The 27,245-nt window shown below is 40.2% G+C and overlaps 1 protein-coding gene across 1 annotated transcript in view; it reads right to left on the minus strand.

The window, feature by feature from the left end:
- Positions 1 to 395: 395 nt before the first annotated feature.
- LOC310731586 (uncharacterized protein) overlaps positions 396 to 27,245 on the minus strand; it is a 33,191-nt gene continuing 6,341 nt past the window's right edge. Inside the window, exons 13-31 of the mRNA XM_083551242.1 lie at positions 27,122 to 27,220; positions 25,810 to 25,893; positions 25,578 to 25,727; positions 21,281 to 21,419; positions 21,011 to 21,183; positions 9,573 to 9,749; positions 9,214 to 9,328; positions 5,859 to 6,109; positions 4,858 to 4,995; positions 4,625 to 4,780; positions 4,337 to 4,481; positions 3,995 to 4,167; positions 3,578 to 3,706; positions 3,307 to 3,492; positions 2,975 to 3,219; positions 2,734 to 2,876; positions 2,431 to 2,649; positions 636 to 807; positions 396 to 505 (exon numbers count right to left, since the gene is read on the minus strand). Of these exons, the coding sequence (XP_083407368.1) occupies positions 656 to 807; positions 2,431 to 2,649; positions 2,734 to 2,876; positions 2,975 to 3,219; positions 3,307 to 3,492; positions 3,578 to 3,706; positions 3,995 to 4,167; positions 4,337 to 4,481; positions 4,625 to 4,780; positions 4,858 to 4,995; positions 5,859 to 6,109; positions 9,214 to 9,328; positions 9,573 to 9,749; positions 21,011 to 21,183; positions 21,281 to 21,419; positions 25,578 to 25,727; positions 25,810 to 25,893; positions 27,122 to 27,220 (2,874 nt within the window). The 3' untranslated portion in view covers positions 396 to 505; positions 636 to 655. The remainder of the gene's footprint in view (positions 506 to 635; positions 808 to 2,430; positions 2,650 to 2,733; positions 2,877 to 2,974; positions 3,220 to 3,306; positions 3,493 to 3,577; positions 3,707 to 3,994; positions 4,168 to 4,336; positions 4,482 to 4,624; positions 4,781 to 4,857; positions 4,996 to 5,858; positions 6,110 to 9,213; positions 9,329 to 9,572; positions 9,750 to 21,010; positions 21,184 to 21,280; positions 21,420 to 25,577; positions 25,728 to 25,809; positions 25,894 to 27,121; positions 27,221 to 27,245) is intronic.

Genomic DNA, 27,245 nt, shown 5'->3' on the forward strand with positions numbered 1-27,245 from the left:
CGACCGACAGCCTGTGACTCAAGAACGTGAGTTTATGTAGTCTGATCTTTCATGAGCCACAGCTGTCGGTAATCTTGGGAAGCAGCGTGACTGCTATCGAGGGGGGCGTGGCAGGGAGAATCCCTGACAGCTACAGAGGGGGGCGTGGCAGGGTGAATCCCTGACAGCTACAGAGGGGGGCGTGGCAGGGCGAATCCCTGACACATATATTGTGATTTCTGGATTTTTTTTTTTTAGATTATGTCTCTCACAGTGGACATGCACCTACGATGACAATTTCAGACCCCTACATGATTTCTAAGTGGGAGAACTTGCAAAAAAGCAGGGTGTTCAAATACTTATTTTCCTCACTGTATATATATTTGTCAAAATATATATAAATAAAATACCTGATCATCCTCTCCACCACCCTCTTCATCATAACAGTACACGTTGTCGCTTATCAGGGGCTGCTCCTTCTTAGTGCTCTTTCTTCTTAAGAACAGGAGCAGTAGGAGGACCAGCACTGAAGAGAGAAAGTAAGGGCATATAGCATCATTAAACATCCACATCAAAGTTATTAGTGTTTAAAACCCCAAATATGATTAAATAAATAAATAATGGCAAATTACGCAAAAGAGCCAAATTCCAAGCACCTCGGGGAGACCGGATCCGGCTAGGCAGAGACACTTCCTGTGCATTCGCATACAGTGATGTCGACGATGTTGTCTTGCGAGAGGTCGTGATTGTCGTACACCCTCAGAACGACGTTGTAAATGCCATAGTCAAGTTGAGCCTTCAGGTTGAGTGTGAGTATGATCCCCGTTTCTGCATCGACAGAAGAAGAAGCAGCTTTTCATTAGAGGGACAGGTTTGCAAGTTCAAAATATATTTCAACAAAACTGCAAGCTGTGCAGAAACTCAAACTCTAAACCAAACTAAAGCCACAATCATTCATTAATACACATTTATAAAACGATCATGTGACACGAGAGTACGGATACTGTAAGTCTATGGGTACAACAGTGGAACAATTTATTATTTAATATCCAACGGTCTTTGCCTTTATCTTTTTATTGAGAACATCAGAAAACCTTTACAAGCACTGTGTTAGTAACAATAGAACTAAAATATGCAGGGCTGCGAAAAATTGTCCTAAATTTTCTTTTTTTGCGCATTTATTCTTAAATGTTTCTGATTTTATTACACAAAGAGAACCAGAGTAAATCTAAAAATGTAGTTTTTAGATTTTATTTTAGAGGGAAAAAAATGAATTAACTGTCCAAACTTGCCTGACCCTATATGAAAAGTAATCCTGCAAAGAAACCATTCTCATCACAGCCAATAATTGTCAGGGATCCACCTGCCATGCCCCCCTCTGAGGCTTTCATGCTGCCTCTCTCTCTCATGCTCCCGGCATTAACTACCGACACCTGTTCCTCATTCCCGTTCCCCTTTATAAACTCCCGTGCTAGTCACACTGGCTGTCGGACCTACTTGATGACTACGGTGAGTGACCTGGTTCCCGACTGCCAGCATTCCCCACTGTTTCCCACTCCTACTTACTGTCCTATGGATTACACTCGCTTCCTGGATCGTACCCGTTCTGTGGATCGTACCCGTTCTGTGGATCGTACCCGTTCTGTGGATCGTACCCGTTCTGTGGATCGTACCTGTTCTGTGGATCGTACCCGTTCTGTGGATCGTACCCGTTCCGTGGATTATCCCTGTTCCTTGGATTGTACTTCCCTATCAGATTATACCAGCTTTACGGACTAAACCCGCATTACAGTTCGTTCGCTCTCTGACTGGTGTTTGTGATATGTGTATGATTAAAATAAACATGATAGAGTTACTTCTGCTTCCGACTTGTGGTTGCCACCCTGACAATAATGGCAACTAGTTATTAGGTTTAGTGGCAATTACTGTTTATTTAATGCCAGGCAGGTTTGGACCACTTTTTTCCCCTTAGTAAATAAAGAAAAAATATTAAATATGCAATGTTAAAATTTGCTTCATTTAAGAATAATTTAAAATGCGACAAAAAAAAAAAGGGGGGCAAAAGCTATAAAATAAAAATTATAAATAAGATAAGACATCTATCGTATATAAAGATTTTCGATATGATCGATTCTATTCTGACGCATTGTGTAAAACTGCATATTTTACTTATTTTTACTACTGCACCCATATTCTACTTAATTTTTGTTCATTTTCAGATTCAGCAACTTATTAAAATTTCACCTTTTTATTTTTATATTAATTTTTCTCCAACAGCGAAAATGTAAAAATGTAACACTAAGCACGTGACGTACAATCTGAATTTACCTCAACAGCTAATAGCACAATATTTGGAAACAGCTTCTGAAAGTTTCTCCCAGAGTCTCTTTAGAGGTTAAAATATAGATTTTTTTGGGTTTCATGAAAAATAATTAAATAGAAAAAACCTACTAGAATCATTCATCCTAGCGGTCCAATTGTTCTTGCTTTCTCCTTGCAGCTCAACACTAAAAGGAGCTCCAAACTCATCCTTATCAGTCACCGACAGGTACACTGGAGGCATCTCCTTATTACATAACGTGAAGGCCCTCTCTGCAATTACTGGCGCGTTATCATTTACATCCACCAACTCGATTACAAGGGTACCAGTACCAGTTGCTGGAACTTCATCTGCAAAACACACGCAAAATACTCATTAGGAAACCAAAAATAAAAAATTGAGGATGTGGTGGGAGTGGATGTGGGTGTTTTTACCGTTATCAATAGCTAGAATTAGAGCTCTGTATTTGCCATCTTTCACAAAATGAGATTCCCGGTCCATGGGACTCTTGACTTTAATTAGTCCAGTGTCTTTATTAACATTCAGATATCCAGCAGGATCGGTGCCTATACGATAGCTGAAACACACCATTGTAATAATATATTACTATCCAAGCTCCTGAGAGAAACCCATACAAATATCCAACATGAAGGTCTGAACCGAGAAAGCACATACGTCACGATCTGCTTCTTCGTGACGTCCGGATCGGTGGCAGTGTACACGGTCAGTTCGCCATCCACTGGTGTATTTTCGGGTTTAGATATGAACTTCTCTGGCGGGTCAAACACTGGAGCCTCGTTCACGTCGACCACGTTCACGATGACCGTGGCAGTTGAGGTAAGCAAAGGTTTGGCAAACGGAACCGTGTTTTCTACAGCCACCACCAGCGTGTATTTGTTGTTTTTCTCATAGTCCAATGCCTGTGAAATAATGTACAAATTACAATTAAAACATTACGATTATTATTGAAGACCGCTGATGGCACTTAATTTAAATGTGTGTGGTACCTTGGCGGTTGTAATGATGCCTTCTTGTTTGTTTGGTCCTGTGGCAATAGAGAAAAATCCACCTGTGTTACCACTGACGAATTTAAACGTTGCTGCCCAGGCATCAGACTGTGCCTCATCTTCGTCAGTCACTGGCATTTTCACTACCAAAGCGTCCACTTTATCCTCTGGGACAGACACAGTGTACTGGAAAAAACAAAATCATGCATTTAAAATAGTAAACAATGTAACTGAATAGAAAGAGCAAAATTCAACACGTAACTTTACTTACCGAGGTGGACACAAATTGAGGTGTGTTGTCGTTGCTGTCTGTTACGGTAATAACAGCTTTTCCTTTACCTTGGCGACCATCCCCCCGCATATCTGCTGTTAGAATCTCCAGAGTGTATTGAGGATAATTCTGAAAGATAAACGATATAGGTATATTCAATAAATGTGTTTAATCCAAATTTATTTAGACACAATACATTTTGTTTACTTCGCTCCCAAAAGTTTTAATGCATCTTTAATGACTTGTCTTATTAATTTTTTGCATTAATGAACAAAAGCCAGACATAATATGCATGTCCTTATGCACAAAAAGGTTTGAATCAAAAACTTTTAAAAACAAAACATAAAATAATACCAATTTGATAATTATTCCAACAGGAATCTTTCATTTTATTAAATATAGCCAGGGTTACAGTACCTCTCTGTCCAGGCCGTCAGAATTCACGCGAATCGCTCCCGTGATGGGGTTGACAGCAAACATGTTTGGATATGGCAAGTCTGGAATCTGACTGGTGATGGAGTATCGGATATCAGCATTGTCAGTGTTTGGATCGTCCAAATCAGTAGCATTGATCGTCATGAACTCAAATCCTTTGAAAGGAGAACAAGACGACATTGTGATTAAGTGTTTATGGTAGACTATAGGGCAAAAGAATGTGGGCCCCCAACCATGATGTGTTGTGCTGAACATCCTAATTCAAAAGCATTGTGTAGCATGGACAGAGACTATAGATAGGATTAGGAAAGCTTTAATAAATACCTATTTTTGAAGCTTCTGGTACACTTCCAATAAATGGATTTCGGGTAAAGACAGGAGAGTTATCATTCTGGTCGATTACCTCGACTATAACCTCCATTTCGGGTTCTTGAATGCCATCAGAAACGGACCTGGCATGTGCTTGCAGCTGGAGTCAACAAGAACAAAAACATGGTAAATTACCAAAACAAATAAAACAAATCAATATTACTGTACAGTAACCTCTTCTGTGAGCATCTACCTCAGACTAGTACAACTTTTGAAAACACTTCCAAAAGGAAAATGTCTCACCACATATTTATCTCTCTCTTCTCTGTCTAGAGGCTTTGACACAAGAAGCATTCCAGTGTATTTGTCTATTGTAAAAAGTCCCACTGGAGGCTGGTTTGCTCCTTCACCTGTGATTTCATACATCATCTTTGTTTCTTTGGCATGGCTGGACTTAATCTGGGCACAAGATGTGACAACTTGTTATAAAATAAGACAAAAAAAATTCTCACAAATTATAGATCAGCTGTACATACCTGCACCATCGCCTTAGGGAAAGGGCCTCGGTCATTCTCTGAGATTTTGATGGGAGGAATCACCCACTCTCTCTTTCTCCTCCGCAACCCACTTGCTTTTGGAAACTCCATATACAAGAGATCTGAAGTGGGTTCAGTCTATAGAAAGCAATAAATAAAAGCACAAATTATTCAGTAACATGCCTCCAATCTGTATTCATGCCAAAAGCCTACTGTATATAAAGAAACTGCACAAAAGTTGCAAGTTTTTATCTTCAACCTAAGAGCATTCTCTACTCGTCCAGTAGTAGCACACACAAGCTTTAATGTTATTTTTTTCTTCAAAAGGAGTAATTATTTGATAAGTTTTGTTCTTAACACATGTTCAGCCGATACAAAACTTCACATTCAAAATAAAAATCATGTCAGACCTTCCTGGCCAACTGGTACTCAGTACAGATAAAATATACAATCAGGGGTACACAGTATAAAAATAAATATGATATATGCCAAGTATATACCAAAAAGTGCTGATATGCATTATAACTTGTAATGTAGTCTGTGCATTGCATTATAACAAAACTTTTTAAATCAGGACAGAAGCCTTACCTATTAGTCATGAGAGAGCAGAAATAAATAATTTCTTTAGAGTGTGTCTGAAATGTCAAGAATCTTGTTTTTACTTATAAATAGAATGCATAGACCCTTGTGATCTAGATTTTATAAATATAAGCATAAATACATGCCACATAAAATGTCCATGCTTACTATTTACTATTAATAGCCACAATGAACTTGTGCTCATTCTCTCTCAAAGACTCCACCATTCTGTCTGCAAAACTAAATAATGCAAAATTTTCTAAAGACATCTTTGAGTAATGCGTTTTCTTTTTGGCACATGCCTCACCCATGAAAGCAAGAAAATAAATGGAAACAAAAGACTAGACAAATCTAGACGGTTTCACAGGTAAAGTAGTTCTGAGATTTGTCCAGCAGAGGGCAGGCTACAGAAGAGTGTGTACCTGCACAGGCTCAATTGCCACATCGTCTTTCAGCAGGCTATGATGTTGGCCAGCTCGACGCAGATGTTCCACGCTCACCGACGTGGTGCGTTTCTTTCCGTTGGAGTCCCAAGCATGGACGGAGAACATATGGCTGTCATGAAGAGTGATCGATCTCTTGAGCTTCACGGTGCCATCCGTAGCTACGTGAAACCGCTTATCGGAGGAGTCGAAGACTGTCTGCGTTCTTCCATTGCAGTCATTAAAAACAACTGGACGGGAAACAAGAGAGAATAAAATGCTATTTATACATCAAAATAAAATGTCCTCAGACTGGAGACAAATTCTGAAACCTTGGGGAATCTTGTCTGAAACACTGGATCTACAAACTGTATCCTTTAAAGTAGTTATAAGTTTCAAGCAGGACATTAAAACAGGAAAACAAAACCTGAGCAACACAATCAGTCTTTGTCTAAACCTCAGTAAAACAAAACCACAGGATAATGTTTACATTATAAAACAGGATTTGATGGGGACTCTATAGGACAAGGCAGAGATCAACACATTAAGTATTAAGAGCAACCAGGAAGTTCTGTAATGAGGATGTGTTGAACTAAATCAATAAAATAACATTAAAAAAATGCTTTTTTTTTTAGGAAGGCACCTAAACAAGACACGGATGTGGGAGAGATTGGGGGATTTCATCATGACCATAATCAAACTGCATAATCAAATGCAAAAAAATAATAAATCGAGTAGTTCATGCCAATGGTTTTCAGAATGGGGTCCAGGGATGACAGAGTTCTAAAGTATCGCCAGGAATTTATTTATATAAAATTACAGTAGGTGGGCGAAAAATTCAGGATCATTGTTCCCCTTTAAATGAGGCTCATGAAATATTCCATAAATAAGATATTATATACACAATCTAACTTTGTAAGTGGAAGCTTGTTGACCATCATTATGGAGATCTGTAGATATACTGTATATATATATATATATATATATATATATATATATATATATATATATATATATATATATATATATATATATATATACAGTAAGGAAAATAAGTATTTGAACACCCTGCTATTTTGCAAGTTCTCCCACTTAGAAATCATGGAGGGGTCTGAAATTGTCATCGTAGGTGCATGTCCACTGTGAGAGACATAATCTAAAAAAAAAAATTCAGAAATCACAATGTATGATTTTTAAACTATTTATTTGTATGATACAGCTGCAAATAAGTATTTGAACACCTGTCTATCAGCTAGAATTCTGACCCTCAAAGACCTGTTAGTCTGCCTTTAAAATGTCCACCTCCACTACATTTATTATCCTAAATTAGATGCACCTGTTTGAGGTCGTTAGCTGCATAAAAACACCTGTCCACCCCATACAATCAGTAAGAATCCAACTACTAACATGACCAAGACCAAAGAGCTGTCCAAAGACACTAGAGACAAAATTGTACACCTCCACAAGGCTGGAAAGGGCTACGGGGAAATTGCCAAGCAGCTTGGTGAAAAAAGGTCCACTGTTGGAGCAATCATTAGAAAATGGAAGAAGTTAAACATGACTGTCAATCTCCCTCGGACTGGGGCTCCATGCAAGATCTCACCTCGTGGGGTCTCAATGATCCTAAGGAAGGTGAGAAATCAGCCCAGAACTACACGGGAGGAGCTGGTCAATGACCTGAAAAGAGCTGGGACCACCGTTTCCAAGGTTACTGTTGGTAATACACTAAGACGTCATGGTTTGAAATCATGCATGGCACGGAAGATTCCCCTGCTTAAACCAGCACATGTCCAGGCACGTCTTAAGTTTGCCAATGACCATTTGGATGATCCAGAGGAGTCATGGGAGAAAGTCATGTGGTCAGATAAGACCAAAATAGAACTTTTGGGTCATAATTCCACTAAATGTGTTTGGAGGAAGAAGAAGAATGAGTACCCTCCAAAGAACACCATCCCTACTGTGAAGCATGGGGGTGGTAGCATCATGCTTTGGGGGTGTTTTTTTTGCACATGGGACAGGGCGACTGCACTGTATTAAGGAGAGGATGACCGGGGCCATGTATTGCAAGATTTTGGGGAACAACCTCCTTCCCTCAGTTAGAGCATTGAAGATGGGTCGAGGCTGGGTCTTCCAACATGACAATGACCCGAAGCACACAGCCAGGATAACCAAGGAGTGGCTCTGTAAGAAGCATATCAAGGTTCTGGCATGGTCTAGCCAGTCTCCAGACCTAAACCCAATAGAGAATCTTTGGAGGGAGCTCAAACTCCGTGTTTCTCAGCGACAGGCCAGAAACCTGACTGATCTAGAGAAGATCTGTGTGGAGGAGAGGACCAAAATCCCTCCTGCAGTGTGTGCAAACCTGGTGAAAAACTACAGGAAACGTTTGACCTCTGTAATTGCAAACAAAGGCTACTGTACCAAATATTAACATTGACTTTCTCAGGTGTTCAAATACTTATTTGCAGCTGTATCATACAAATAAATAGTTACAAAATCATACATTGTAATTTTTGGATTTTTTTTTTTTAGATTATGTCTCTCACAGTGGACATGAACCTACGATGACAATTTCAGACCCCTCCATGATTTCTAAGTGGGAGAACTTGCAAAATAGCAGGGTGTTCAAATACTTATTTTCCTCACTGTATATATATATATATATATATATATATATATATATATACACACATATACAGATCTCCATAATGATGGTCAGCAAGCTTCCACTTACAAAGTTAAATTGTCAATTTCGAGCCTAAACACGAGATTAAAGCTGTTTCGATATGAAACCTCAGTGGAAAGCACCTAAACATATCTGCTCAGGTTTGATCACCATAAGCTTTCAGAAAGAAAGAAAAGGGGAAAAAAAGTCCTCACCTGGTCATGTTCTAGCTTGAATATCACACCCAGAGAAACTGGCTGAATCACCCAAGCACACATTAACATCCAGATCACTACAGAAGCACTTGATCTATTCTAATACAAATCGAGTAGCACCTTGAAGGAGCCTGGTGTTTTCAGGTAATTTAGGGGAAAACTATTCTTATTCAAGCTGAACAGTAGTTCACTTGTTCACAAGCAAGGATACAATCCTTATCACACAAAACAGCTCAGAGCTCTACTCAAGGTAAAAATACAGTCACTACAACCCATTTATCTCAAATCAAGTGGCCTTCAAGCATGAAACCCACATTTAACTTAATAATAATTAAGAGCAAAGTCTTTCTTGACTACATGTCCCTCAAAAGTATAATCAGAAACCTTCATTAAGTTAGAAACTAACTACAATTATATCATGCAAACTAAATGTAAGAATCTTTTTATAAGAATTAAATTAGAATGTAAGTGTTACCTGTGCCGAGTCTCGTGCCCCTGTGCAGGTGTTCTCTGTGAACTCTAAAGAGGAAAAGATCAGACGCAAAGCCTGGAGAACATGGCGTCGATTCTCCAAATCCACAGCAAAGGACCTTTAGTAGAGGGAAAAACGATCACGTTTGGTTTGTTTCTTTGGAATTAGATTTTTTTTCTTTAATTAGTTTAGGAGAGAAAACGAGGAACAAAATCATATGCCGAGTCGTTTTTCAGAACTTCTTGGACAGATTGGAGGATGAAAAACAACAATTTCGAATAAAAGCTTAAATGGCATGAGGCCAAGAGAAAAAAACATACAGATGAAGACATAAATACGTAAATGCACATAGAAGTATCTACCTGGAGTAAAAGAAACACAACTCCCAAACGTAGGTCCCATTTAGACTCCATTCGTCTAAAGAAGAGAAGAAAAAATAGTGAAACTGATCCTTTTAATCGGAAAGAAAGTCTCCACCTATTGCTGAAACCAGGTGCAGTGAATGTATACTTCACTTTGTGTGCAGATGTGTGTGCAAGTCAGGCTAAAAGAGGCCATGTGAAACATCTGCAGGCTGTAAGGTTCAGGGCTGGAAGAGGCGTCTACACATCATGATGTAAAATGCCTGCAGGGAGTCACTCTGCTGTACTGATCTGTGTGGTGTTTGTGTGTTTCATCACTTCTTTAATGAATCTTTATTTCTGATGTTTAACAAAAGACTGGTATTATTACAGGTTATACGTGTGTGTTTATTTATCTGTTAAATAAAATGAAGCTTTTTTTTAAGTTTAAAACTAACAGGAACAGGAGACGACTTTCCCAGCACATATATTGGACGCTCTTTACTTGGAGCTTATTAATGATTTCTTTTATTACTCATCACCTGCAATACAGACTGGTTTGTCTGTACAAACAAAACAAAAACAAAAAAAACACATGGAGGAGTGTGAAAGTATTTTAGAAAAATTAATAATAAAAACATGCCAAAGAAATTGTTTGATATTTAAAAAACATATAAGTAAACCTCCTGTCTTTTACTCAATGCCACTGTCTCTAATCCATACAACATCTCAGGTCTCACCACAGTCCTATAAACTTTCACTCTCACAGATACTCTTCTATCACAAATCACTCCTGCTATCACTCTTCTCCACCCACTCCACCCTGCCTGCACTCTTTTTTTCACTTCTCTAACACACTCTCTATTACTTTGCACTGTTGACCCCAGGTACCTGAACTACTTCACCTTCTCCACCTCTTCGTCCTGCAACCGCACCCCTCCACTGCCCTCCTTTTCATTCACACACATGTACTCTGTCTTACTCCTACTGACTTTCATTCCCCTACTCTCCAGCGCACCTCTCCAGGCTCTTCTCAACCTGCTCCCTACTCTCACCACAAATCACAATATCATCCGCAAACATCATAGTTCACGGAGACCCCTGTCTGACCTCGTCCATCAACCTGTTCATCACCACTGCAAACAGGAAAGGGCTCAGAGCCGATCCTTGATGCAGTCCAACCTTCACCTTGAACCAGTCTGTCGTTCCTACTGCACACTTCACTGCTGTCACACTGTCCTCATACATGTCCTGCACCACCCTCACATACTTCTCTGACACACCAGACTTCCTCATACAATACCACAACTCCTCTCTCCACCCTGTCGTAACCCTGTTGCAACTCCTTCTGACCTTCTCTATACTTCTCCATCAACATTCTCAAAGCAAATAATGCGTCTGTGGTGCTCTTCCTCGGCATGAAACCATACTGTTGCTCACAGATGGTCACCTCTTCTCTCAGCCTGGCTTCCACTACTCTTTCCCATAACTTCATGGTGTGACTGATTAACTTAATTCCCCTGTAGTTACTGCAGGTCTGCACATCTCTCTTATTCTTAAAGATCGGTACCAGCACACTCCTTCTCCATTCCTCAGGCATCCTCTCACCTTTCAAAATCCTATTAAACAATCTGGTTAAAAACTCCACTGCATCTCTCCTAAACATCTCCATGCTTCTACCGGTATGTCATCTGGTCCAACCGACTTTCCACTCTTCATCCTCTTAATCGCTGCTCTCACTTTCTCCTTACTAATCCTATACCCTTCCTGGAAAATCTCCACATCATCCACCCTTCTTTCTCTCTCATTTTCCACTTTCATCAGCTGCTGTCAGGGAACCTGAAAAAAAACACAAAACAAAAGACTAAAAACATTTGGATTTGGGGCAGGAAGGCAAACTGTAGTGAAAGGCTACAAAATGTAGTTTCACTCGAATGATATTTAAACAAAGCAATAACAGACATTGTGTGGAAAGTTTTTAATGAGAAAACACGTATTGGAAATGAAAGCAGTGACTTATGACTTCGTTTACAGCAGGTTTCAGCATGTATGAAAGGAAAAGAATGTCAGACAAGCTAGAACAAAACATCGGGAAAAAAAACAAGCCACCAAAAACAGAAGAAAATCGAATCAGTAAGAGATGCTTTGAAAAGTTGCTGAATCAGACATCGTTCTGATTCACAGTTCTGGTCAAACATCTGGAAAATTATTTTAATCAATCAAAGTAAAAGTTTTTTCTTTCATACTTTTTTATGTGTTTTTAATTTCTATTTAATAAACCTCATTTAAACGTATCTTGAGAATATTAACTGATAATTCAGTGTCTGTGCATGAGGAAATCAGCAGCATGTGAGAAAAATGGCCATGGAAAAGTAAAGAGCTGAGAAACCAGAGAGCATGTGTGTGTCCATGAGATACTGACTGTGGTGCAGCCATGAAGCAGGGAGTAAAGAAGAAAGAAATATTTCCAAAAATCTATACATGATATGGATAAACGTTTCTGGGAACCTGATTAAATAAACTCCAGATGCGGAGATGGAAGTTAAATTAAAGCATTTGACTTTGGATCTGAAGGTTGTAAGTTCAAATCCACACCAAGCTGCCACTTCTGGGCCCCTGAGGAAGGCCCTTTAGCCCACAGCTGCTCAGTTGTATGAATGAGATGAATGTAAGTCACTCTGTATAAGAGCGTTTGCAGGCTGTGGATTTTACTGATCATTCAGACACAAAAAACATTAGTAAATTCATTAGTGAGATTTTAGTGAGAAGGTTTTGGGTTTATCCCAGTTCCAGTTTATCCCAAAGGTGTTCACTGGAGTTGAGGAGGTCAGGGCTCTCTGCACTTGAGTTCTTCCACTTCAACCTTCACACCAACAGCCACGTCTTTATGGTGTTCACATTCTGCACAGACGCATCGTTATTCTGGAACATTGTTTGAGCTTTTTAGATCCAGTGAAGAGAAACTGGAATGCTGCAGTGTACAGTTGTGTACAGTTGTTTTCTTCAATGTTTGTGGTAAAAATTTTTTTTTTTAGTTTTTAGAAAAGCCAAGCCATGGCTGGTCAGGTGTCCACAAACTTTTGGCTATATAGTGTATAATAATAATAATAATAATAATAATAATAATAATAATAATGATGATGATAATAATAATAATAATAAGAACAATAATAATAATAATAATAATAATAATAATAATGATGATGATGATGATGATGATAATATTAATAATATTTATAATAATATTATTAATAATAATAATAATAATAATAATAATAATAATAACAGTCAATAATAATAATAATAATGATGATGATGATGATGATAATAATCTTCTTCTTCTTCTTCTTCTTTCGGCTGCTCCCATTAGGGGTCGCCACAGCGGATCATCCGTCTCCATACCACCCTGTCCTCGATATCTGCCTCTTTTACACCAACTACCTGCATGTCTTCCCTCACCACATCCATGAACCTCCTCCTTGGCCTTCCTCTTTTCCTCCTACCTGGTGGCTCCATCTTCAGCATTTTTCTACCAATATAATTCATGTCCCTTCTCTGCACATGTCCAAACCATCTCAATCTCGCCTCCCTCACCTTGTCACCAAAACATCCTACATGTGCTGTCCCTCTAATAAACTCATTTCTAATCTTGTCCATCCTCGTCACTCCCAATGAAAACCTCAACATCTTCAGCTCTGCTACCTCCAGCTCCACCTCCTGTTTTTTTACTCAATGCCACTGTCTCTAATCCATACAACATCGCAGGTCTCACCACAGTCCTATAAACTTTCCCTTTCATTCTTGCAGATACTCTTCTATCACAAATCACTTCTGTCACTCTTCTCCACCCACTCCACCCTGCCTGCACTCTTTTCTTTACTTCTCTAACACACTCTCCATTACTTTGCACTGTTGACCCCAGGTACCTGAACTCCTTCACCTTCTCCACCTCTTCTCCCTGCAACCGCATCACTCCACTGCCCTCCCTCTCATTCACACACATGTACTCTGTCTTACTCCTACTGACTTTCATTCCCCTTCTCTCCAGCGCATATCTCCACCTCTCCAGGCTCTTCTCAACCTGCTCTCTACTCTCACCACAAATCACAATATCATCTGCAAACATCATAGTCCAGGGAGACTCCTGTCTGACCTCGTCCGTCAACCTGTCCATCACCACTGCAAACAGGAAAGGGCTCAGGGCCGATCCTTGATGCAGTCCAACCTTTACCCTGAACCAGTCTGTCGTACCTACTGCACTCTTTACTGCCGTCACACTGTCCTCATACATGTCCTGCACCACCCTCACATACTTCTCTGGAACACCTGACTTCCTCATACAATACCACAACTCCTCTCTCGGCACCCTGTCGTACGCTTTCTCTAAATCCACAAATACACAATGCAGCTCCTTCTGTCCTTCTCTATACTTCTCCATCAACATCCTCAAAGCAAATAAGGCATCTGTGGTGCTCTTCCTCGGCATGAAACCATACTGTTGCTCACAGATGGTCACCTCTTCTCTCAGCCTGGCTTCCACTACTATTTCCCATAACTTCATGGTGTGACTGATCAACTTAATTCCCCTGTAGTTACTGCAGGTCTGCACATCTCCCTTATGCTTAAAGATCGGTACCAGCACACTCCTTCTCCATTTCTCAGGCATCCTCTCCCCTTCCAGAATCCTGTTAAACAATCTGGTTAAAAACTCCACTGCCATCTCTCCTAAACATCTCCACGCTTCTACCGGTATGTCATCTGGTCCAACCGACTTTCCATTCTTCATCCTCTTAATCGCTGCTCTCACTTCCTCCTTACTAATCCTATCTACATCCTGCTTCACCAACTCCACATCCTCCAACCTTCTCTCTCTCTGATTTTCCTCATTCATCAGCTGCTCAAAATACTCCCTCCATCTTCTCAACACACTCTCCTCACTAGTCAACACATTTCCCTCTCCATCCTTTATTGCTCTAACTTGCAGTACATCCTTCCCAGCTCGGTCCCTCTGCTTGGCCAATCGGTATAAATCCTTTTCTCCTTCCTTAGTGTCCAACCTCTTATACAGTTCCTCATATGCCTTTTCCTTGGCTTTCGCCACATCCCTTTTAACCTGCTGCCGCATCTCCTTGTACTTCTGCCTACTCTTCTCATCACTCTGTCGATCCCACTTCTGTTTTGCCAATCTCTTTCCCCTAATGCTCTCCTGCACTTCCTCATTCCACCACCACGTCTCCTTGTCTTGCTTTCTATTTCCAGATGTCACACCAAGTACTTTTCTAGCTGCCTCCCTCATCACTCCTGCAGTAGTTGCCCAATCATCCGGCACCTCTTCACCACCACCAAGCCCCTGTCTGACCTCTTCCCTGAACCTCACACTACACTCTTCCTCCTTCAGTTTCCACCATCTTATTCTTCTTTCAAACCTTACTTTCCTCCTCTTCTTCTTCGCCTCCAAAACCATCCTACAGACCACCATCCGATGCTGTCTAGCTACACTGTCCCCCGCCAACACCTTACAGTCTCCAATCTCCTTCAGGTTGCATCTCCTACACAGAAGATAATCCACCTGTGTGCACCTTCCTCCACTCTTATACGTCACCCTATGATCCTCCTTCTTCTTAAAATACGTGTTCACCACTGCCATTTCCATCCTTTTAGCAAAATCTACCACCATCTGCCATTCCACATTCCTCTCCTTAAAACCATACCTACCCATCACCTCCTCATCACCTCTGTTCCCTTCACCTACATGCCCATTAAAGTCTGCCCCAATCACCAATCGTTCTTTCCTAGGTACACCATCTACCACTTCATCTAATTCACTCCAGAATCTTTCTTTCTCCTCCATCTCACAGCCAACTTGTGGAGCATAGGCACTGATGACATTTATCATCATCCCTTCAACTTCCACCTTCACGATCATCACCCTATCAGAAACTCTCTTCACCTCCACTACACTCTTACTGTACGCTTCCTTCAGAATCACCCCTACACCATTTCTCTTCCCATCCACACCATGATAAAACAGTTTAAACCCACCTCCAATGTTCCTGGCCTTACTCCCTTTCCACTTGGTCTCCTGAACACACAACACATCTACCTTTCTCCTCTCCATCATATCAGCTATCTCTCTCCCTTTACCCGTCATAGTACCAACATTTAAAGTACCAACCCGAACCTCTACTCTCCTACACTGCTCCTTTTCCTGCCGTCTCTGTAGACGCCTTCCTCCTCTCCTTCTCCTCCTTCGGCCAACAGTAGCCCAATTTCCACCGGTACCCTGTCGGCTAACGATACCTGTGGCGGTCGTTGTTAACCCGGGCCTCGACCGATCCGCTATGAAATTCTCATTTGTGATCCGCATATTTGATTTGGCACATGTTTTACGCTGGATGCCCTTCCTAACGCAACCCTCCCCATTTACCCGGGCTTGGGACCGGCACTAAGAGTACACTGGCTTGTGCCCCCCTAATGGCTGGGTTGATGATGATAATAATAATAATAATAATAATAATAATAAAAATGACAATATTATTAATGATGATGATGATAATAACAATAATAATAATATCAATAATAAAACTAACACGCAAACAGCTACGACTTCTGTTATTCTTGAATAATACTGATGAATGGTTTACTCTCCAGGTCAGCAAAAGTTCACGTATCACTGAATTTAATAACGAGTTGAACTTTCTACATGAGAATTTTTTAACTTTTCACCCTACAAGCTGTTTCAGGAAGAAATGACCTGTTTCAGTTATTAAGTCTGGGTATTGTTTCAGTTCCCTCGTCATGACATGCATCTCAGATGAGTTATGTCTGGACTTTGACATGGCCATGGAATTTACTTTTGTTTTGCTTCAGGGAACATACAGTAAAGCTCTTCTGATCTTCAGGAAAGTCGGATATGTACTCAGCATTCCAACTCATTGTAAAGGTATTCACTGGGGTCAAGGTCAAGGTTTAATTAAGTGCAGGGGAATTAAGTCCTTCTTCATCATCCTTGGCATGTCTTTATGGAGCTCTGGGTCTCTTAGCTTTAATGAAAGGAGGTCTACAGCCTTACAGAGACATTCTAGACACTTGTGTGCTTGGGAACAGTTTGACGAAGAGCCACATACGTGTGTGAGGGTTCGGTTGTGCACATATTTTCAAGAATTTTCCAGATTAATAAATGCATTTAGGATCTTCTCTTTCATGAGAACACCACCAAAACAAGCAGCTCATCTGTCTCCAAGGTATGAAGGAAAAGCCCACCAGATCAATTCATGGTGTATGGAATAAATAATAAAGAACAAGATAAAACACAGCAGTGATAAATCGAATCGGATTTGAAGCTCATGTTCATCTCAACGTTGTTTACAAAGTTATTAAAAGAAAAAGAGTTTCATGTGATGCTGCTCTTATGAGAGTTACACAAGTGTAAGTTTTAAAATACTGATTATTATTACTAGGGTTGGATTTTCCCTTAAATAGAAGACGTTCATTCTGGTGTCCACGGAAAAAGCTCTGGCCATGGTGTTGCAGATCTTTTTAGACATTTGAGTTTATATCCATTTATCAAACCAATCCCTTGTTTTTATTTGGTTTTACAGATCACTAATGTGTAACGTGCTCTGGCGTTGTGTTATCAGATGAGCATCCTTAAAGATCTCGTTGCTGTTTTGTGTGTATAATGTTCACATTCTCTCTTACAGTTCAAGATAAATAATCTCATTTAGTCTTATGCTACAATATTCAGTCATTTTGAGTTGTTTTATTGGATGATTGATTTATCTTCTTTCCAGAAACAAACCAAAGCTGATCATTGAACAAGATTTAATGTTAAAAATGGCACGAAAAAAAGGCAAAAAAAAGGCAAAAAATAAATAAAAAAAATAAATATATATATATATATACAGTACAGACCAAAAGTTTGGACACACCTTCTCATTCAAAGAGTTTTCTTTATTTTCATGACTATGAAAATTGTAGAGTCACACTGAAGGCATCAAGGGCTATTTGACCAAGAAGGAGAGTGATGGGGTGCTGCGCCAGATGACCTGGCCTCCACAGTCACCGGACCTGAACCCAATCGAGATGGTTTAGGGGTGAGCTGGACCGCAGAGTGAAGGCAAAAGGGCCAACAAGTGCCAAGCATCTCTCGGGGAACTCCTTCAAGACTGTTGGAAGACCATTTCAGGTGACTACCTCTTGAAGATCATCAAGAGAATATCAAGAGTGTGCAAAGCAGTAATCAAAGCAAAAGGTGGCTACTTTGAAGAACCTACAATATGACATTTTTCAGTTGTTTCACACTTTTTTGTTATGTATATAATTCCATATATAATTCCACATGTGTTCATTCATAGTTTTGATGCCTTCAGTGTGAATCTACAATTTTCATAGTCATGAAAATAAAGAAAACTCTTTGAATGAGAAGGTGTGTCCAAACCTTTGGTCTGTACTGTATATATATATATGTTTGTATAATATGACCATTTTATATAATGATCCAATAAACAGATATTAGTTAATTGATTGTGTGTATATGTGAAATATATTTAATGCTGAAATAAAATCTGTAGTGAAATAAATGCACTTGTTCATCATTTTGATATTAATTTCCAATGAAACGCAAATGGAAGTTAATTCCCACTGAGTGTGGACTTCTTAGAAGCTCAGGACTCTGATTGGACTGACAAAGATGTACAGAACTCACTTATATTTGACTCGAATCTGATTTCAAATTAAAATTATCAGCTAATATCCCTATAAGAACCGTTACAAGATTATGACATGCATAACGACACAAACGTTTTACATTTCAGATTTGTAATTCTTCCAGACATCCAGGCTTTACAGTACATTTAATCTCTGTTTAAAGGATTTAAATGATTTTGAGTAAATGTGCTGTAATTATGAGGTGTATCAAAAAAAGAATAATTCAAGAATGCAAATCATAAGAGGTTTTAATGGCAAACATTTTCACAGATATGAAAAAAAGGGAACGTATGACCAAGCATTGTTCTTTTTATCAGTTATAAGACGCATAATGTAGTTAAAGCGATTGTTAAACTAACTTTTAGTTTTCGCACTGGCTATTCTTTAGCCTATTAGCATTTATACTCCACATGAGATGCAGCAGATGAGACTGATTTCGGCAAAATCCGTTTGAACCGAATGGAAATCTGGTCTCCTCCTGGAGAACGCTCTTTCTCCTGAAAAAAATTAAATATTGTAAATAGAAATTAACCATCATGATGTCTGGAATAAATATGGTTATGCCGGTAAATAGATTTAATTTTTGGTTTTGTTTCAGGATCATCTTAATAAGAGCAAAATGATAAGAACATAAAGAGAAGAAAAAGCAGCTTTAATTTCATTTAAATCTGCACATGGCGTATGGAATGTTTTCATTCGGTTCATCAGAAAAAACTTCACCTCAGTTTGGGTCTTGCGTCATTGATCTGCTGTGTGGTGAAGAACCACCAATCGTCAGCATTTTTTTACTTTACACTTCTTTTCTTCTGCTGGTCCAGCTTATCCAAATAACTCAACACTCCATCAAACGTTCCATCAGTAAGCTGGTCGTCATTTTTCTGTCAAAAATGTCAGACTTTCAGCTTCAGGGGTATCGATCCTTCACAGTAAACAGACTGGTATTTTCAATGACATGATCTGGCCCTAAATCAGCAGACCCATATGTGGTTTTTGTCTTGTCTGGGTTCACGCAGCACAAAATTGTCTCGATCAGCTTTTTTTAGATGAATTCATTCATTCTGTAGAATTACATTCCAGGTTCGAAGAGCTCCAAAAACCCTTCCAGCATAATGATCCTCCTGTATACAAGTAAACTCCATGAAGACATGGCTGTTGGTGTGAAGATTGGAATGGAAGAACCTGAGTGACCTGCACTGAACCCTGATCTCCTCAAACCCTTCAAACGCCTTGAGTACGACCCGGAACTGAAGCCTCCTCCACATTATGATGTTATTGTCAGATCTTTTAGGCGATTGAACACGAATCCTCACAGCCACTCCTTAAAGATTTAGTGGTAATCCTTCCCGGAAGAGTGGTAGATGTTATAGCAGTAAAGGGAAGGACCAATGGGATGGGATGTTCAAAAAGATTTTCAGGGCATGGAAATAGCAGGCTGGTCTCCAACATACAGGGCCGCTGGAAGTAATTTTGAACAGGGGGTGCTGTGAATTATTATTATAATTTTTTTTGACAAAAAAACCTATGAGCCTATGGGCCTATTTAGAATACATTACAAAATAACATAGGGCTGTGACGATGGCACTTTTTTTTTTTTTACCACCGCGGTGGTAGTGGACCAAATACCGGCGGTGTTGCGGTGGTTGGGGGGTTGTTTTGAAATAATAATAAAAGAAAAAAAACAAAGAAACAACACACTACAGCCTGTAAAGCATTGAAATAAATATCAGTAAATACCGGTAACTTACATAATATAATAAAGTTGAATCCAATTAAAAACCAAAAAAAAACCCCCCAAAAAAAACAGTTTTATCTTTCCACACAAAGACGCGTTATAGCCTCCCGCTCTGCGCTTTGAGAGGGATGTGGAACACGAGCAGGAAAGAGACCACCGATCTCTTTTTCTGATATCTTCATGTTGTTGTAAAAGGTACGAAGAGCTAATTTGATCTTCCACAAGGGCAAGGCATTTAGGCTATGTTTGAGCGCTGCCAGAGAAAACCAAACTAAAATCACCCGCGCGTGTGAAACGCGTTTTACAAATGAACTTGAAAAATCAATATAATTAAAATAATCTAAATAATTAAATTAAAATCCAAAATACACTTAATAGCCTAGGTGTCAAAATTATTTCCTAAAATATTCATAAGGAATTTATAAATTGTGCAAAATATTTTTAATAGGCCTACATTTTAAAAAAATCTCTCTCTGACCAATAGGGGGTGCTGCAGCACCCCCAGCACCCCCAGCACCCCCACTTCCTGCGGCCATGCCAACATACCATTGATTCTTAAACTAACAAGTTTCATCCAATCATCATTCCCAGAACTGAGGCACTGACAAGCTGTCTGGTTCCACACCTCATACATTTATCATCTATCAGTTAAAAACATAGCAATTATAGAGGAATGCATGGCAAGACCCTTCCCATGTCATCACCTCTGACAGGATTCTTCTCAGTCAAAGCGTTGATGATAGATTGACAATCGGGTTGAGAAGAGAACGACTGCATCGTTCATTAGAACCCCAACAAGGAATCATCTTTTGAACAGAAATTTTCCTTACTCTGGATTTCTTAAGTGGTTACAGTGATAACAGCCTTTCCTGTGCTTTGGAGGCCATTCCCCTGCAGATCTGCTGCCTGAATCTCCAAGGTGTACTCAGGATATTTCTGAAATTCATATCGTTCACAATCAAAATCAACATCTCTCTCTCTCCAGAACCCGAGTGAGAAGCCTCGTGTCTGCTTTCACCTCTTTGTCGAGTCCTTCAGCGTTCACTTTCAGCTCTCCTGTGATGGGGTCGATCGCAAACATGTTAGGATGTGGCAGCAAAGGATCCTGACTGATGATGGAATACCTGATATTTGCATTTTCAGTATTAGGATTGTCTGCATCCGTCGCCGAGATGGTCATCAGCAAAAATCCTTCAGTAAGAGGGTAAAGAAGAACGTGAAACATTGCACAGATTGGAATCAGTCGATAAATAAAGATATTTGTGTTACACAGAATTGCTCATGCTACCTATTTTGGATGCTTGTGGTACGCTGCCTTGAAATGGATCTTGAGTGAAGATGGGATTATTATCGTTCTGGTCAATCACACGGATGGTGATTTCAGTAGGAGGCTTATTTATACCTTCACCAGTGTAGTGGACCTGAAGCTAGAGTTAGAAACAAAAATTGTAAATGTCTAAACAATGTTTAGAGAGTCATTTAATTTCTGTTCCATGTCTGGAAAATACACTACTTTTCCAAGGCACTCAATTTATTAAATACTATTGTTGTCATTAATGTTTAGTTGAGGTACATCAAGCATGAGTACATCAGTTAATAAGCTTGTTTATTGATATTGAACAGAAAATACTTGTATTTTACATGCGAAAAAAAAAAAAAAACCAGAAACAAGTGCGAGACAAAAAGCGTCCAAGGCATTTCTCTAGAATATTACAATTTAAAGGTTTAACCCAGCCATTAGGGGGGCACAAGCCAGTGTACTCTTAGTGCCGGTCCCAAGCCCGGGTAAATGGGGAGGGTTGCGTTAGGAAGGGCATCCAGCGTAAAACATGTGCCAAATCAAATATGCGGATCACAAATGAGAATTTCATACCGGATCGGTCGAGGCCCGGGTTAACAACGACCGCCACAGGTATCGTTAGCCGACAGGGTACCGGTGGAAATTGGGCTACTGTTGGCCGAAGGAGGAGAAGGAGAGGAGGAAGGCGTCTACAGAGACGGCAGGAAAAGGAGCAGTGTAGGAGAGTAGAGGTTCGGGTTGGTACTTTAAATGTTGGTACTATGACGGGTAAAGGGAGAGAGATAGCTGATATGATGGAGAGGAGAAAGGTAGATGTGTTGTGTGTTCAGGAGACCAAGTGGAAAGGGAGTAAGGCCAGGAACATTGGAGGTGGGTTTAAACTGTTTTATCATGGTGTGGATGGGAAGAGAAATGGTGTAGGGGTGATTCTGAAGGAAGAGTACAGTAAGAGTGTAGTGGAGGTGAAGAGAGTTTCTGATAGGGTGATGATCGTGAAGGTGGAAGTTGAAGGGATGATGATAAATGTCATCAGTGCCTATGCTCCACAAGTTGGCTGTGAGATGGAGGAGAAGGAAAGATTCTGGAGTGAATTAGATGAAGTGGTAGATGGTGTACCTAGGAAAGAACGATTGGTGATTGGGGCAGACTTTAATGGGCATGTAGGTGAAGGGAACAGAGGTGATGAGGAGGTGATGGGTAGGTATGGTTTTAAGGAGAGGAATGTAGAAGGGCAGATGGTGGTAGATTTTGCTAAAAGGATGGAAATGGCAGTGGTGAACACGTATTTTAAGAAGAAGGAGGATCATAGGGTGACATATAAGAGTGGAGGAAGGTGCACACAGGTGGATTATCTTCTGTGTAGGAGATGCAACCTGAACGAGATTGGAGACTGTAAGGTGTTGGCGGGGGACAGTGTAGCTAGACAGCATCGAATGGTGGTCTGTAGGATGGTTTTGGAGGCGAAGAAGAAGAGGAGGAAAGTAAGGTTTGAAAGAAGAATAAGATGGTGGAAACTGAAGGAGGAAGAGTGTAGTGTGAGGTTCAGGGAAGAGGTCAGACAGGGGCTTGGTGGTGGTGAAGAGGTGCCGGATGATTGGGCAACTACCGCAGGAGTGATGAGGGAGGCAGCTAGAAAAGTACTTGGTGTGACATCTGGAAATAGAAAGCAAGACAAGGAGACGTGGTGGTGGAATGAGGAAGTGCAGGAGAGCATTAGGGGAAAGAGATTGGCAAAACAGAAGTGGGATCGACAGAGTGATGAGAAAAGTAGGCAGGAGTACAAGGAGATGCGGCAGCAGGTTAAAAGGGATGTGGCGAAAGCCAAGGAAAAGGCAGATGAGGAACTGTATAAGAGGTTGGACACTAAGGAAGGAGAAAAGGATTTATACCGATTGGCCAAGCAGAGGGACCTAGCTGGGAAGGATGTACTGCAAGTTAGAGCAATAAAGGATGGAGAGGGAAATGTGTTGACTAGTGAGGAGAGTGTGTTGAGAAGATGGAGGGAGTATTTTGAGCAGCTGATGAATGAGGAAAATCAGAGAGAGAGAAGGTTGGAGGATGTGGAGTTGGTGAAGCAGGATGTAGATAGGATTAGTAAGGAGGAAGTGAGAGCAGCGATTAAGAGGATGAAGAATGGAAAGTCGGTTGGACCAGATGACATACCGGTAGAAGCGTGGAGATGTTTAGGAGAGATGGCAGTGGAGTTTTTAACCAGATTGTTTAACAGGATTCTGGAAGGGGAGAGGATGCCTGAGGAATGGAGAAGGAGTGTGCTGGTACCGATCTTTAAGCATAAGGGAGATGTGCAAACCTGCAGTAACTACAGGGGAATTAAGTTGATCAGTCACACCATGAAGTTATGGGAAAGAGTAGTGGAAGCCAGGCTGAGAGAAGAGGTGACCATCTGTGAGCAACAGTATGGTTTCATGCCGAGGAAGAGCACCACAGATGCCTTATTTGCTTTGAGGATGTTGATGGAGAAGTATAGAGAAGGACAGAAGGAGCTGCATTGTGTATTTGTGGATTTAGAGAAAGCGTACGACAGGGTGCCGAGAGAGGAGTTGTGGTATTGTATGAGGAAGTCAGGTGTGTCAGAGAAGTATTTGAGGGTGGTGCAGGACATGTATGAGGACAGTGTGACGGCAGTAAAGTGTGCAGTAGGTACGACAGACTGGTTCAGGGTGAAGGTTGGACTACATCAAGGATCGGCCCTGAGCCCTTTCCTGTTTGCAGTGGTGATGGACAGGTTGACGGACGAGGTCAGACAGGAGTCTCCCTGGACTATGATGTTTGCAGATGATATTGTGATTTGTGGTGAGAGTAGAGAGCAGGTTGAGAAGAGCCTGGAGAGGTGGAGATATGCGCTGGAGAGAAGGGGAATGAAAGTCAGTAGGAGTAAGACAGAGTACATGTGTGTGAATGAGAGGGAGGGCAGTGGAGTGATGCGGTTGCAGGGTGAAGAGGTGAAGAAGGTGGAGGAGTTCAGGTACCTGGGGTCAACAGTGCAAAGTAATGGAGAGTGTGTTAGGGAAGTAAAGAAAAGAGTGCAGGCAGGGTGGAGTGGGTGGAGAAGAGTGACAGGAGTGATTTGTGATAGAAGAGTATCTGCAAGAATGAAAGGGAAAGTTTATAGGACTGTGGTGAGACCTGCGATGTTGTATGGATTAGAGACAGTGGCATTGAGTAAAAGACAGGAGGTGGAGCTGGAGGTAGCAGAGCTGAAGATGTTGAGGTTTTCGTTGGGAGTGACGAGGATGGACAAGATTAGAAATGAGTTTATTAGAGGGACAGCACATGTAGGATGTTGTGGTGACAAGGTGAGGGAGGCGAGATTGAGATGGTTTGGACATGTGCAGAGAAGGGACATGAATTATATTGGTAGAAAAATGCTGAAGATGGAGCCACCAGGTAGGAGGAAAAGAGGAAGGCCAAGGAGGAGGTTCATGGATGTGGTGAGGGAAGACATGCAGGTAGTTGGTGTAAAAGAGGCAGATATAGAGGACAGGGTGGTATGGAGACGGATGATCCGCTGTGGCGACCCCTAATGGGAGCAGCCGAAAGAAAAAGAAGAAGATTACAATTTAAAGGTTAGTTCTGCTAAGCCTTTCAAAATGCCACCAGAGTGGAAAATATAACGTTTTAAAATTTTAACTCCAAAAGTAAAAGAAAAAAAGAAAAAAAAGGCAAATAGTTCAAAGTTCAAAGAAGACAAAAAATCCACAGGTTCAAGCGGAACACAGCGAAAACACAATAATCTTGCAAAATAAAAACCCTAACTAGAAACAAATTTTCAAAAAAGCTGGATACACAGGAAAACAAACACAAAATTAAAGTCATGCAACATCAATAACAAAGCAAAAAAAAACAAGATACACAGGGAACTGAAATAAACACAGCGATTGGCGACAGGTGGAGACAATTGGCAACCAAGAAAGAAACAAAGGGAGACAACACTGACATCTGGTGGACAAAGGGGAGTAAAGCACAGAAAAGTCTTGCTAGGACCCCAAATCCTGATAACAGACGTTTACCAAAAAAACAATTAGTTACGTGGTTTTGTGACCTTTTCATGCTATTCTGGAGCACAAACTAGCTTGATTTTAAGTATGGATTTTGGTGTCAATGAACGTAACTAGCCAGTTATTCATGGCAACTTTTAATGTATAGGTGCCTGGGCCCTTATAGAAGACACGTCAATGTAGTCACATGACAAAGGCATCTGCAACATTGCAAAAAACAGATGAATGTTTGCTTATCTGTGTGTCTGCAAAAACCTTCCCCTTACCACATATTCGTCTTTTTTCTCTCTGTCCAAAGATGTTGTTACAGACAGCCAACCATTGATTTTATCCACTGTGAAAACCCCCACAGGATCCTGGTTTGCTCCTTCACCAGTGAGACTGTACACGATCTTAGCTTGGCTAGCATGACTGGACTAAACCTAAAAACACGAGTCACAGTTTAAACCTCAATTAAAAGACACATGTAAAAGATCATTAGCAAAGTCAGAAATACACCTGTGCAATTTGTTTAGGAAAAGGTCCTCTCTCATTCTCTGGGATGCCGATATGAGAAATTTCCCATTTTCTTGGGGGTGAATTCTGTCAGAGAAAATAACACAATCAAATAATATTCACATACAAGTCAGTAAAAAAATCAGTTTGTTCTCGTTTTCTCATCAAGGTAAACTCTCCCTACTGTGTCATTACAGCTATAATCAAACCCAAACCCTGACATCAGTGAGCAGAATGAATCCTTTTGGATCAACAAGCTTTTTATAAATAGCAGTGAGATTCGATGTGCTGTGGAAATGTGTGGAAATATACAGTCTAGGATTTTGCCATTTTTAAAATATATATTTTGCAACCAATTTCAAGTTATCAATGTTTCTATGCCAAGCTAATAACCTCTCTGCGATGATGGAAGCCTGTATTGCAGCCAACCTTGAGGTTTTTTTGGGGACTTTTGGGATGAACAAAAAATATAAATAATTAACAAGATATTGCATTGATGTGTGTGTGTGTGTGTGTGTGTGTGTGTGTGTGTGTGTGTGTGTGTGTGAGAGAGAGAGAGTGTGTGTTCATAATAAACCCTGGGACCATTTTAAATCCAGATCCTAAAATCATACACAGAAAACAGCCAATGGTTTGTTGATTTTAACAGTTCCAGCTGCAATTCCCCCATCACTCCACCAGTGGGAGCTGTTACTGTAATCTTCACTGCGTCAATTTTTTGTATTCTTTGTTCTACTGCGTACCGATTTTGTTTCTGTTTCTATTAAGTTCTATTCAAAACACAATAAACTCAGAAAGATTCTGTTCTTAAAAGCTTTATCATTTTATAGACCAACTTGAAACGAGTGCAATACTGAACGGGTAATGACGAGTTTTAGTAAACGTATATTTCCCCCTACTTTTCGAACCTACTGTAGAACTGCAAATGGATTCTACACCACCAATTCTGCATCATAACAATCAGTAAATACAGTATAGAACAATGGCTGAGTAAACACAGAGACATGAACATCATCTAATTTTGCTGAATAGATATTATTGGGTTGATAGAAATTTGTTAATGGGATATATATATACACATTATATTTGATAAAGGATGATTGTGTTTAGAAGATGGGGCTTGGAGTTGTAGTTCAGATGCTGAGAGTAAAAACATCATCCGACAGGTTTGATGTTGAAAATGTGCTTTTCTATTTCTAAACTAAAACTATGAGCTTTTCTAATGCATAAGGGGAAAATCTACAGTTTAACCCCAAATCATGGAATCTCATCAATATAAAAAAAAAAAACTGTACACTGATTAGTTAAAAGTTACCTCTGTGTCAGTTACAAAAATGACAGCATCTCCTGTGCTTGACAAGCCATGACCCTCCATATCTGCTGCCTGAATCTTTAAGTTGTATTTCGAATGTTTCTGAAAAGAAATAATCAAATTCATT

The sequence above is a fragment of the Silurus aristotelis genome (genome assembly GCF_946808225.1).
Source record: "Silurus aristotelis genome assembly, chromosome: 9".
Taxonomy (NCBI): domain Eukaryota; kingdom Metazoa; phylum Chordata; class Actinopteri; order Siluriformes; family Siluridae; genus Silurus; species Silurus aristotelis.